The 14,530-nt window shown below is 35.3% G+C and overlaps 1 protein-coding gene across 1 annotated transcript; it reads right to left on the reverse strand.

The window, feature by feature from the left end:
- Nucleotides 1–1,460: 1,460 nt before the first annotated feature.
- On the reverse strand, nucleotides 1,461–14,116 carry LOC311153511 (uncharacterized protein C12orf50 homolog; the record flags this gene model as incomplete). Its single annotated transcript, XM_084205442.1, has 10 exons — nucleotides 1,461–1,523; nucleotides 2,116–2,207; nucleotides 4,318–4,515; nucleotides 4,741–4,848; nucleotides 6,102–6,209; nucleotides 7,382–7,501; nucleotides 9,016–9,093; nucleotides 10,282–10,458; nucleotides 12,555–12,678; nucleotides 14,108–14,116. The coding sequence occupies 10 exons, from the start codon at nucleotides 14,114–14,116 to the stop codon at nucleotides 1,461–1,463; spliced, it is 1,077 nt and encodes a 358-aa protein (XP_084061568.1).
- Nucleotides 14,117–14,530: the final 414 nt, after the last annotated feature.

Raw genomic sequence — 14,530 nt, forward strand, 5'->3', positions numbered from 1 at the left:
GCCTGCTTTTGGTCTTATCAAATTTAAAACTCTAAATTGTGGACACCAGACAGATAGCAAATGTAACATTTCTATTTCTTTTATGTGAAAAAAAAAAGTGAATTAAAAGCCTTTATCGAGATATTAAAAAATAACTTGATACAACAGCCCTCTGAATTGAGACTTTAAATTGCCTCAGGCAGACAACATGTGAAGTGTTGCTTCAAGGCATCACGTGCTACAATTTGAAACACCAATGTCTAATTAGAGGTGGAGGGAACATTTCCAACACACCTGGTGTTTGATTTTAAAACGCCTCTTGTTTTGTACATTATTACTTAGCTAAACCAAATCCTCTACATTTTTCTATTCTCTCAGTTAAGAACAGTGATGCATAACTGCATACATATCTATAATCAGTACAGCATGTTCTAACTTAAATGATTAAAAATTAAATTTCAAAATAAAATAAAAATTATGCCACTATTGAGTTAATCAAGTAGGGCAGAGAAACATATGACTATATTTCTCATACAACAATAGAATTCTTTCAGAAGTACCCTGGAAGGTATCTGATCCAGCCTCATGTTCTAAGCAGTCACAGAAGAAAAGGCTCCAAGGTGGTAAAATGCTTTCATTCTCACAGTTACAGGTGCCACCGAGATAATTACTGGACCCTAGTGTTACAGAAAGAAGTTTGAAGGGCTCTTTACAAAAACTGATTATGTTCTAAGAATGACCAAAAGTCATGTAAATGCAAAAAACTGAAGAAACATCTGAGAAAGAGGTATGAAGCATGTATATGTAACATTTCACTGAGAGGTTTGTTTCCCCAGAGAGCAATATTAATGTATCCTTCTTATCAGTCTTTATACAACTCTTCATACTTTAGTTTGAAACGCATTTAAATACATATCTCAGTTAATTCTGAGTTTTCTTGTGAATTTCATTTAGTTCATAACACAGATATGAACTGCTGCTCTGTTAAAATTGCAAAATCTCCAGATCAAATTCAGAGTGAGTCCCCAAGCATGTGGCAAAGCAGATAAACCATGTAGGAATCTGGCTTTTGTGCCAGCAAACCACATTCTAGAATGCATTCCACTACTGCTGTTTACATTAAAAGTCCTCTGAAACTGCTAAGTATAACTAATAGTATTTATTCATATTAGGAATTATGCCTTAAAAATCTATCAAATAAAATAGGGGAAGACTCTGCTTAGGGATTTTTTTCTCTCTATGAACTATCAGTCTATGGTGTAGAGCCGTAGTCTGTAAAAATAACTTCAAGTGCCAAAATTTTATAGTAGATTAAACATAGTGGATATAGATCTTTATATGTCACCATGCAGAGCATACTTTTAAGAATTTTTAACCAGTTTTGAAACACTATAGTGTGCTTCCTTCCTGCACCTTCTTTTTGGAATTTGCAGTGTCTTCGTCTTTCTCCATCTTCTATCACATCCGAGTTGATAATTTCCTTATTTCCCTTTAGATGTATCTTTTTCTCCTTTTTTATTCACTTCCATGTCTTCTTTACTCTGCTGTCAAAACAGATATACACAAAATTCTGTGCATAATTTCTTAGAGTAAAACTACATGCTCCTTCAGAAACATTTTAAGAAGTAAAATTTCAACATGAAACATGAGATAGGGGTTTTAATCTCAGCTTTAAGGCAGCTGTAAAATGTATGAATAGTCTTTAGGGTATCTTGCAAACATTTAGCAGCCTGAGTCCTTTCATGGCTTCAGACCTCAGCTGGTTATTGTTCAGCCATTGCTGAAGCTTCACAAACAATCCAGCAGAGAAACAGATCAAACTCATATTGTCTCTACCATGGTTGTCTGGTGCTAGAATCCAAAACTTGCTTTTTGTAGCCCTTTACTTTAGAGTACACACTATGCTTTCATGTAAGTATTATTGTTTAAAAAAATAGAAATCACAGGTTAGTTATTCAGGCAAAAGTACATGACTGAAAACAAAACTATTAAGTGCTCTTTCAGCTACTCAACATTGATCAGAACCTTGCAGATTTTGAATGAGGAAGTTTTACAAGCACTTTTACATTTTCTAGGTGGGCAGAGACATGCCAATTCTCCTAAAAAGGCTGAATTGCAACCATTTCTATCAGTTACCTGAGTGGTTATTTTAAATTTAGAGAATGGCTTTGCTTGTGGATTTCTTTTCCTCCAAGCTGGTGAATTAGAAGATCCTGAAGTATATTTGCCTGTAGGAAAAACATACACATTGTTTCCTAACTTCAGCCACAATTTCAGGAAAGAGTCCCTTAATCTGATATGTGAACTAAATATTGAATTGGCTGAAGTTTCAATTAATGTATCAGATGAGTCAGACATCACCTCTGAAACACAAGCTAGTGTTAAAGGCAGACTCTCTACTCTCTCTAGAACTTTAAAGATAATTTGCAATATTGTAGCATTTCTATGAGGCTCATGTGATCTTCCAAAAGAGGAGATTCTGCTGTGAACATCCTTGGTTTTAACAAAGGGAATGTTCCTGGGCTAAAGACCTTCCCACAGACATCAACAGCTTCTGTTTTATCCCTGCTTGTGAAATCTCTATATACAAGGCTATAATATGGCTTTTTGCTAGACATTTGACTGGGCCTCAGAGTATGCTGCCTAATCACAAACCATTTTCTAAAAAATTCATTAAAAATGAATATTATTAATATCCTTCTTTTAATTCCATCTTAACACAATTAATTGAAATTACTAATTTTGGAATAATACTACAATTTTCAGTTTATACAGAATGTGTAAATGTTACCATAGTTTTCTGTTTGTGTCCAAAATCTCCTATTGGTGTCAGGCTGATTCTTTTGTTTGGAGCCTTTCTGACCATAGGACTCAGGTACTGCTGAAAAGAAAGGCAGCAAAAATGTGAATGATTGTTCTTATAAGAAAAATGCTGATTCCCATTATTTCAAAAATGTTTTATCCTTTTTTAACCTGTAAATTTAATAAAATGCATTATTCACATAAAGAATGTTCTCTCTATATAACCTCTCTACCACCTTGTCCACATTTAATGAAAGCAAACATTCAAAGAAAAAAGAAACAAGACACAACTATTTGTCTTCAAGACAAAGCACCGATGCTGGAATTTGTTTCACTTTATTCACCTTAAAGTAGGCATTACTCTGCCTGAAGGAGTTCCCTGTTATTAGAAATTAAGACAGGGAGGCACCTCAAATGGAGAGTGAGCCCAGCTTAAGAGAGATGACTGAAACTGCCAAGATGAAATCACTTTTTTGATTTCTGATTATTTAAATTATTTACTACTAAATCTGTTGACAAAGTGACAAATGAAAAAATAAATAAGACAGAGAAACCATGAACAGAGAAACTGAAAATTCAAATAAAGGCCAAATATACTAGACTGGATGAGGCTATATATATATTATCAAGACAAAAAAAAGTGAAAGGTGTAATAAATCTGAAGCAGATTGCCAGAAAGAAAGATGCAAGACTCAGAATCCCACCTGTAGGCTTCTTGTCAAATTAATGACATAGCATGTACCATCAAGAAGACAGTAGAGTAAGATGAAGGAAAGTACCATCCTTTATGACCAGCAGAAAGAATAGATTCAGTCCTCTGTCCAACATAATTAATGTGAAAAAAATAATACTAATGTTAAAAAACCAAAGATTTATACTGCATTTAAATTGATACAGAATTGTGAATATGACCCAAACCCTTGTTTATTCAAGACAAAAAACAATCCTAAATAATGAAAATAAATACAAATTCATAATCATGAAATCTCCAGTGAAATCCCAGTTATGGAAATATATGCTGCAAAGCAAGCAGCATACTTCCTACTGGGAAAAATAAGGTTGAACAAGAAATATTTCTCGAGACACAACTGAAATTCTACTGCAAAACATACTTCTACTATAAGTAGTTAGAATAAAATAAGAACTTAAAGGTGGAGTTTTCAAGGTTTAATAAATATTTGAAAAGAATAAATCACATAAGACATGCTGTAAAAAGTGGGGATCACTATATTTGTGACCCCAACTTCATTGCATCCATGAATTCCTACTTTAAAGATGGCTCAATTATTGTTCATGAATATTCTGTCTGACGAACTCTAAAGCTTTATTAATCTTTACATTTCTGTCTATGGATATGGCTGAAATCTACTTGTGAAAATAATGCTTGATCAAATTTACTCATGCCTGTATTTAAGCATAAATAACTTATTATTCAGCAGCAAATAACTTATTATTCAGCAGCAGGGACTCAACTGAGAGCAGCACAATATAGACAGGCATATATTTTATAAGAATTCTGTGTATAAAGGAACCCACCTGTAGGTCCATTGAATTTTGGTTTTTGAGTGACAGTCCGGTAGACTACATAAGCAGATCGTCGAGGTTCTGGAGAATTTAAATGAGTGTATCTTCCAGTGTCTCTCCCATATGGACTGGAAGAAGCAGTTTCATCCTCCTTACTTTGACCCCTTTGTTGATAACCTGGTTTTACTTTGGGGTCTGGAGTGTGAATTCCTAGAAGAGAAAATATAATCAAAAAGGTTGTCCTATTATTCAGAATTTCACAGAGTGCATGCAACTGGAGACCAAACAAGATTAAAAAAATTTCCTTTGTAGATAGATCAATCCAAGTGTGGGCTGTCCATATTTGACACTAAGAACAAAATTTACTAGATAGTGCTAAAACATCTCACAGTTTAGTAAATAGAAATTAATAAGCTGATGATTTTTTCAAAATACCTTTGCCAGTTACTGCATTAGCAGAATTTCTTCGCTGATCAGAAATCCTTTTATTTTCCTTTACTTCCTTAAAGTGGTGGTTCTTTACCATTTCAGTGTAGTTTGTTTCTGAGGGATTAAAATAACATGTATTCACTTTTTAGAAAGCACAAAAAATGTTCATAGCCAAAAATACTGTGGTATTTTTATTTTATAATCTCCTAATTCATAATGTTCCACCCTTTGGGTGGAACATAGTTTCACAGGTTAATTATTCTAAAAGTGTCATTCCCCAGAAGGAATGCAAAAGTGTCTATATTTCCTCTAACGGAAGAAATCTTGAAGACCAACTCAAAAATTAAATGCAAAAATCAGATCATCCTTTCTCTACACTGCATAGGTGTGGACCTCTAGAACACCCATAGCTGAACCCATGGAGGCCAATCCATGCACTTCAAAGGATGCCTGGCTGAACCATGAATGACTTCTGCCTGTAGCATCTGGATACACCCTGGACACGTGCAGTGCATGAACATAACAAAATACTACAAATGATGGAGATAAATTTGCAACAGCACTGGTTGCATAGGTAAGCCCACTTCAAACTACAAACTGAACAAAGTTTGCAACTACAAAGTTGCATTTTAAAGTAATCACAGTATTCTTCTGGCCCTGCTAGTCTTTGCGAAGATGGGGCTTTGTTCTCCCTTTTTTCCTGCTAATGTAAATAAGCACTTTTGGTTCCTGTTATTTCAGGCAAAATGAGGCTTCAGTTTATGGGGTAGTTCAAAGACCAAAATCTGTCCTTTTTTTCCCTTTTATTCTAAAACTGCAAAGAAATAACTGGATAACAATCAACTCACAATAACATTTTATAAATTGACAAATATATTCTGGAACTCTCCTGTGAAAAGGATGAAACTTATCATTAAGGTACTTTGGTGTGGGTATTTTAATTTGCTGTACCTGACTAGTTTTTGATAAACATACTCTATCACAAGTGTTATGCTCTTTCCTTAACTATATTTTTACTGGTTTTATTAAGTCCTGTGTTCTGTGAGATACTACCTACAATCAAATCTGTTTTACTTGTCCTGAGTGGAAAGCGCACAGCATTCCCCATGATCTAACATGAGCATCAAAGACTTTAGTAACTCAGGGACTCATAATTGAATCTATCAGAGGATGCAAACTGGCTGAAAGAAGCAGAATTAAACCATAACATACAACAACCGCTGTCATCTTGCAGTGAAAGAATTCACACTGTTAATGGAAATTTCACTTCAGATTGGTTTTACACAACATATATAATGTTCGACACACTTGCAGAGGAACAAAAGTAATCTAATCTAAAAAGTTGCAAATATATAATAATGAAGTACCTTTCACATTGGAATATTTTGATGTAATTGGTTCCTTTTCCCGAGGTAGTGCCTCAAATCTGTTCCCATCAACAAATGTGCTCCTCTGTATCACAGAACCACCACCTCCTGTAGGAAAGGAGTCTCATAGTTATCTATACTTGAGAGCACCCTGAGAAAGGTGAACAATGCAGAGTCTGCTTTTTAAATGCCATTTTTTTAGCTGAAGTGAGTAGAAACCAAATATCTGATTTAATAAGGCCCACAAAAATTAGAGAGAATAGTCTGCTAAGCAGAGCTGTTAAACAGTCTGTTAAAAGCTTTAAATACATATAATTGTGAGCAGAGATTCAATTATTGAATTGTGGCTCAGTGGTAAGTGTTTATACAGACATAAAGAATATCTAAAAAGAAAGATACTTCTGTACAGAAAGGTGTCAGGAAAAGATGTAGAACATAAGATTCATTTCTACTGTGCAATAGTTCTGGAGCTAGAAGACACACACCAGTTTGCTTCAAGATGGAGCAAGCCTTAGCATGGTATTGCACTATTTTGCATTGACAAACTAAGGGAAAAAAAGAATACTACAATTATTAATATTTTTATCATTAATAAATATTGATGAAAAAAGGATGAATGTCACTCAGTTTTAAGCGAATTCAAGGAGAATGGGGCATTCTTCAACTTCAGTGACATGATTCAGTACTGAACTCAGTTGCTTAACCAAGTTTACTCAGAGGGATGGGATTCTGTTACACAAGTTGCAGGATTGCAGCTTTGCTATTTTTCTGTAGGATAACTGAAAAATACAAAGCTTATTCATCTCAACTATGGATAATGTTTTTGAAAGCATTTGGACTTCAGACTGTCACAGAATCACAGTCACAGAATAGTCTGAGGAGGAAGGGACTCACAAGGATCATCAAGTCCAACTCCTAAATTAATGGCCCATACAGGGATCAAACACACGTCCTTGGTGTTACTAGCACCAGGCTCTAACCAATTTGTCTGCATCTCTATGCCTGCTTTTTTGTAACTCCACAGAACCCTTTCTTCCCCAAAATCAACTGTAACCTGCATAAAGTATTTTTTCCACTGCAATCCTAAAATAACCATAATATATAATGTTATAACTAATGGTTTGTTGTTAGCATTAATGGTTCAGCATGAGAAAGAGTGTCTAGAACATAAACATATAATAACTCAAATGCAAAATTGAGAAGTTTAATGCATGCATATTTAGTTATTTTATTTACCACATGACATTCAGCAATAAGAAGCTGATGCTACAGTATATTACCTCCACTGTCAAAGGATTTATGATCAATTCTGGGAATACTCTCTATTGATACTCTTCTTTCTGAATTCTCCTTTTCTTTTCTTGTATTATTAAATCTTGTAGGAATCGTGTTACCATCACCTGGAAAGGTAACAGAAAGAATGTTTAGCTGTGTGTAAGCACAGATAATGGCACTGACATTCTCTTTCTCCCACCCCTATGAGACATTGATTAGTTTAGTGCAATTTCTCTTAACCTCTCATTTCATAACCTTCTTTCTCTTTTATTAATTATTTTAATCCTGTCTAGTGTAACTGATGTCTCTCTTTCATGCTCAATAGGAAAATATCATAATTCATAGACTAAATAAGACTATGGCTCCAAAGTAAAGACCTATCTATAAACTACCTGCTTATTCATGAGCTTCTCACTACCCATGAATTATATTTCTTAATTCTATCTAATGGAATTTATGGCATTTTCAAAATACATGCCATCATAGTACCTGAAGCCTCAGAGAACTCAATTGAAAAACTGTTTTAGAGAAGCATATCAATCTTTTTCTATTATAGCATCTAATGATAGATGACACTAAATAAAGACACTTCTTAAAAGGTATGTTCCCACATCTGTCACTGAGCCTCTCATCTATAGACTAAATATATCTGTGTATTTGTTAGAAAGAATTAATCAAAACTATTTTAATAACAAACATCCAAATTTAGAAATTAGAAGAGAATAATAAACGATGAACAAAAAGAACCGGGGTCAATGTTTATAAATTTGTATTCCTTTGACCCTAATTATGTTCGATAGTCCAAAATTCAAAACAAAAAAATGTAACTCTTTTGTTCTTCTTCTCTTTTACAAGATAATTGAAGGAGGCATTTAATCTAAATTTAGTTTAATAGAAAAGTTTGATTTAACACTACATTTTGACATCAAGACACCCAAGATAGCCAGCAGAGGTCATGGAGCACCTCTGGAAAAGTGGCTCATCTCACCCTTTGGCACTGCCTGGTGACTCAATAAAAAGGAGATTCAATGGAGTTCCTGTCTCTCTTCATTTTCACCAGAGAGCCTAGATGAGAATTTTAAACTACATTCCTAACCTTAGGATGGTTAAAATTAGACTACATAAATCTTTATAATGAAATTATATGAAAAATCTATGTTGTTTATGTCAGAAAAGATTGGGCTAATAGCCCATTTCTGCCTTTTCCATCCACAACTGATGCAGGTCATCAGCACAAGTGTGACTATATATATGGCAAAAAAGAGTGAAGCGTTTGTGTAATTTGCTGACAAATACAAATATGTTTCTGCAATATTTCATTTTCACTAAATTTAAAAAGCAGGGAGGAAGTGCAAACTATGTAACAGTTTCTCCCTGTTACAGCAGTTTTAGAAGTGGTAAATACAATCCAAAGAAATCAAAATACTTGCCTTTCTGCAAGTTTTGTTCAGTAGTTTCCAAGGGTAACAACTCATCTTGCCATGGTGAAGACACAGTTTTTGTTGATTGGTGTTTGTAAGGATTCTGAATCCCATAATACTCTCCTACACATGCCCCAAGAGATGGAAAAAAAAAGCGCTAAAGTTTACTGTGTTGGAAGCATTTCTTTTAAGGAAAGAAATATTAATTTCATATTTACCAGATTTATAGCATATATCCCTTATTGCTCTTTCCTCTTCAATATCTATAACAGTCTTAGGCATCCAGCTAGAAACATCTGCAGGAAATATTTGTAAAAGATTACAAGGTAACCATACAAAGACCTTCAATTATTCTTAATAATAAAATATGATAATGACTTTAATTTTGTCATTGGTTATTTTAAGTTTTGACTGCAACCTGTGCTTCTAGACTGAAATCTTATTACTTAATATTAGGTATTTCCATGTGGAATGGGATTGCAGTCAAAACATATTTTTAAAAATAAACATTTGTTAATTCAAACATATCTCCAATATGCAGTTTCAAAATAATCTTTCATTTATACGCACAAGGAAATCAGATTCAATGTGTCACCAGAGTGTGTTTGTCACAAAACCTCTGCCCAAAGTTACAAAGCCCTGTAATGCCTGCTGGCAGAGCATGAAATGAGTGCTCTGGATCTCTCTCAATTAAGGCTATAAAGATTAGCAAAGCCCTGCTTTCTATAGTGTTTAAGTGGCATACTCAGGCTGAGACCAAGTTAGGAAGCACTAACAGGCTGGTCTACCAGCCAACCTGATGGGCAGTGGGAAAGTGAAAAGTGGGTTGGGGCAGCACAGTAATTTGCTGAATGTATCCCTGAAAGTAAGTCATTCTTTCACTGTTCACTCTCCAGGAATATGTCATTTGTTCCATCCCTATGAGACTCTTATCTCTAAGTAAAACAGTCAATGGTTTAACTGTATTAACATATATGTACATATATATGTAAAAACATTCAGTTCAACTACTGGAAGGTTTGCATTAATTCTCTTTGCTAGATTTAAGAATAAATTTCTCTCAAAAATGACTGCCTACAGAGTTTAGTAAATCAGCTGAAAAAATTACTTAAGTTAAAGTCACATAATTATCTTTTGTAAAAAACTTGTGACTTCACCTTCACTGATGAGTGCATACAGCCCTTGTTCAAAAATTTATTTCTCAGAAACAAAGTATCTCCTAAGCTTGTAATTTCATCCCAAAATTTTGAAGAGTTTTTGATGGCCATTTTAATTGGATTGCAGGCTTTAGAAAATACTGTCCTGCTCACATCTGGTGACTACAGTTCCAACATTTAAAAGACTAACTGAAAACTACCTCAAAAAACTTTTCAACAACTCTTTTCTAAAAATTTCCTGGTTATTGTAATAACCCAGTTGTGAGGTACATTGCAAGAGCTGACAAAACCCATACAACTTGCTTATAAAGTAAAAAAACTGTTTACAGTTGTCTTCCTCGTCATCATCCTCATCATCATCCTCTTCATCATCCTCTTCATCACTGAGGTTTATAATCAGTGGAGGATGAATTGGTACTAAAACATTGTCTTGATTTCTGAGTGAGTCCTGACGATGGGCGGGATGCAAAATGCCTCCTTGGACATCCTGTTTCAATGGGACATCTGCAGACAAGAACATTAAACTTCTTTTGTTAGAAGGAAGCTAAAGTATCACATCCAGGTTGACAGCAGCAGGCATACTTCTGAAAACATTATGAAGATTAGACATTATCTTGTGCAGAGGCTGGCAAGAGAGCACCTTCCAACTCCAGAAAGTATGAAAAACACAGGTGCCGGCTCCTCTGAATGGACATGGGCACTGCTGTATAGAGACTTTTGAAAAGTGGAACATTTTCATCACTGCACTATTTTAAAAAGTTGCAAACATGCTGTATCAATCCCTACAGCATCTGTTTTGAAGAATTTAGCAATGCTAAGCACAGGATTGCTCATTTTAAATTTGAATACTTTTTTTTATAGCAAAGTAAATTTCAACTTTCATTACTAGGTACAAAAATGCAGATTTTGTGAAGGAATGTGAAGTACACAAAAATAATTTACACTTAATCAGAAAAAAAATTAGAAAAATATATTATTTTCCTAAGGAATGTATATATTAATTTCCTCAGGAATTTATCTCCACACATAATATTTTCATCAAAATGGCTTTAGTACTGGGGTTACACATTCCAAGAGCCGGGAAATACAATGGACTAAAAAGAAAAATTATAAAAGATGGTGAGTCTATGAGTATGGTTCAAGCTGACTGATTTTCAAACACAGTATTCTGCACATTACATTAAAAATATTGAAGTTTGATATATTTTCCAGTCTAAAAGAAAGTGTGGGTGTTTTTCTATTATTCCAGTTGTTTTTATTCTTGTGCACCTCTTGCTTGCTTATGAGCAGCATGTATATAATGTCAAACCTATTCTCATAACATGATTGCAAATTAGATTTGTTGTACCTCATGTAAGAGATGTGTAAGATACAACACTAACCTGATGGAGCCTTTTTCAGTGTTCAGAATAGGCTATTTTTAAGAATAAGCCAAAATAAACTTAAATTAGTTTAACAAGATTTTTATGCGTGAGAACAAAAAAAAAACCAACCAAACAAAAAAGGCAGGCTTGGTATCTGCTATTGTGGCACACACAGGCTTTAAACTTGTACATATTTCAGTAAAAAGTAAAAGGCTTTGGTCTGTTTTCCAGTTGTGATTGTCAAACATTGCTCTTGCACAGGATACCCTTGCCCACAGTGTCTTTTGGGTACAGTCTCTGACTTCCACCACAGCCAAAAGTGTGCTCTGCAAGAAGGAGCTGTGCTGAAGGCAGAATGGGCACTTGGAAAAACAGCACTCCAGGTCTTGCCTTGATCCTGTGTGCTTAGTTAGGCTCCACATATCCAGATATGAGAGGCTACATTTTCCTGGGGGAATTTCAGGAACCTCAGGTTTCATGGTGACTTGCTTTCCTCACTCCTGCTTCTGACAGCTGTGTTTGTTGTTTGCCCCTAGACTCTTATCCTGCTCCAGGTTCCAGCTGCCTACCTGGATTTCTGGTATTCAAGAGCTCCTCTTAGAAATGGATGAGGAAAAAACTCGACTTGTAATGGTGGAGTTTTCCACCAATAAGAGTGCTGCTTTATACACTATTACTGCACTTCAGTAATATTTAACCAATGTTCAAGCCCCAGATTTTTATTCAAAACAACAAACTAGGAATACATCTGCACAAACAGCTCTGTAATCTGATGTTATCTCTACAAGGGGCGTCTCATCCATACATGTTGTGCTCTATCAACAGATATTGGTGTCCCTACCAACCTCCTCCTCCCACCACCACACACATTGCTTTTGATTTCTCTTAAATTATTACCTGCATACTAACCATTTGAACTACTAGAGAGATTTAATCAGAAATTTAAGCTAAGCAACATTTTCATTCCATGGATCTCAGAAACCTAAATGTGACTTCATTTTTTTATATCACTAATAAGTATGAAGATTCATAATATGACAGCTAAAATAATTCATGTGGCAATCTTATTCAAATTCCTTTCATTCCCTTAAACTTGCTGGGCTAGCAGATCATACCTGATTGATTTGTCATGGTGCATTTCTTAACCTCACTATATATTACATAAGCACAGGAATGACATTTTTGTCTATTTCACTACTCTAGTGAACAAATAGTTTAGAAAATATTTTTACTCACTGTTACTAGGAGGCAAGTAAAGTCCATTTATATTACGGGGTTTTCTGTGAAAGAAGTCACAGCTTATCCTTCTACAGCCTACGGGCTCTGTCTCCCAGAAACAGGAAAACTTGCTGTAGTTTTGCTGCAGGAGAAAACAGTTTTCAGGTGTTGTAAATATAACAATCAAAATGGAATAAATGGATTAGTACATCTGTGAACATAGGATTGAATAAATGACAGTTCACACTGCTATAAATGCATGACAAAGATTTTGTGGGACCACATTCTTATAGTTTACAACATTTCAAGTTATCTTTCATGACTTTTGTTATAAGCTCTAGATAGCTCTAAAGTTACTGAGTTAAGTCAATGGTGTTTGGTGAAGTAAAATTGTTTCAAGATTAGAATAGGGGTAAGACAGTCTACTGGTGGGAAGGAAAAAGAAAATCTCTTAAGTCATTTAACTGACATGTGGCTGAGTTTATTTTTCTGTACAATGGAAAAATCAGATCAATCTTCAATGAAATGTGCTGTACAAGTGCAAATCTTGCGCTTGTACTGCCTTACTATAAAAGGACAGGAATCTATGGGAAAACATGTGATCAGAAACAAATCCAGAAAGATTCCCAACAAAAACTAAAAAAAATTTGGGACTTGATGTTGACACTACTGCTATTACACTGCCCACACCATCTTTCAGCTTCAGCTGTTTTTAAAGATGACAAACAAAAACCTAATGGGAATAATAGACTGTCTACATGGATTTGTTTAATTATTGCTTCTTTACTCATACATATACTGCTGCTGTCCCTCTGTTGATCAATGTGGCACCAGCTAAAAAGTCTGCACAATATTGCAGAGATGGCACTTTCACAGCATGAGTCACTTCTGTTAGTCATAAGTACAATTGCTGTTCCACATCTCCATCTTATCAGAGCTTGCAGATTTTAGCACCATCTCTGATGATGCAATTCACTTATCCTTATAACCTGAGGTATCCTTCTCAAAGATATGATAAACTTGTAATTCCAAAGAGGTAAGAGCTCACAAGATTTACCCTGCCTATGTAAACTCAGGCTTATATCCTGGATGTGAACGGCATTCCACCTAATAACTGTAAATGCCAGGTTGGGGGTTATTTCAGAATGAGTTTCTGAGAAATTTTTTAAATGAAAACAAGGCCAAATACTTGAAAATACTGGAATATTTGAAAGCAGGTTTCTCCCAGTTCTAGACATTAACAGCTATGTCTAAGAGCACCATCTCCAAAAGCTTTTGGATTGTAGTCAGTACAATTGGGCCACCCCCCGAGACACAATGCCCATCTCCCAGGCATTAACACCTAACTCCCTGACCCTTAAAAATGGATGGAATAACCAAGAGCCCTAAAACCATCCCTGGATTTTTACCAGGTGGAATGTAAGTACTGCTTTGAATTAAAGTTATCAGCAGTCAGGCTAACCATCTAATCCTGAAAGCAGTTTTCTTCCAAATGCCAAACCTTCAGACGACATAAAACTCAGTGGATAGTGTAGCTAAAACAAAAAAGAGTTGAAGGAAGCATGTGGTACCTTCTCCATGTGGCTGAACTGTTGAACTGAACGGAGAGCAGTTGTTAGCCAGGATGGAATGTTACATTTTAACAGTTGCCAACTGCTCTTCCAGCTTGGGACACCAGCATGATGCTGCTACATGACCTGTCCAGGCTGAACACCTTCCTTTCTCTCTACTGCATCCAAGTAAAATATAGAATATCACAGCGTTTCAAAGAGTCGCCCATTCTGGTGCTTCTTTAATGTGAAATGGAACAAATCAATTTAGCAAAGCTAAACTTCTTGCTGATGCAACTGTGGTCTTAAAAACAAATCTCTGATACCACAAAGATACCACAGCCTGCTTGGCAACAACAGTAAGGGGAGGAGTGAGAACATGTGTGAGAGAAAGAACCCTTGGCCACCAAGGTCAGGGAAGAAGGGGGAGAAGGTGCTCCAGAA

Source organism: Fringilla coelebs, assembly GCF_963513975.1.
Source record: "Fringilla coelebs genome assembly, chromosome: 5".
In the NCBI taxonomy this organism is placed as follows: Eukaryota; Metazoa; Chordata; class Aves; order Passeriformes; family Fringillidae; genus Fringilla; species Fringilla coelebs.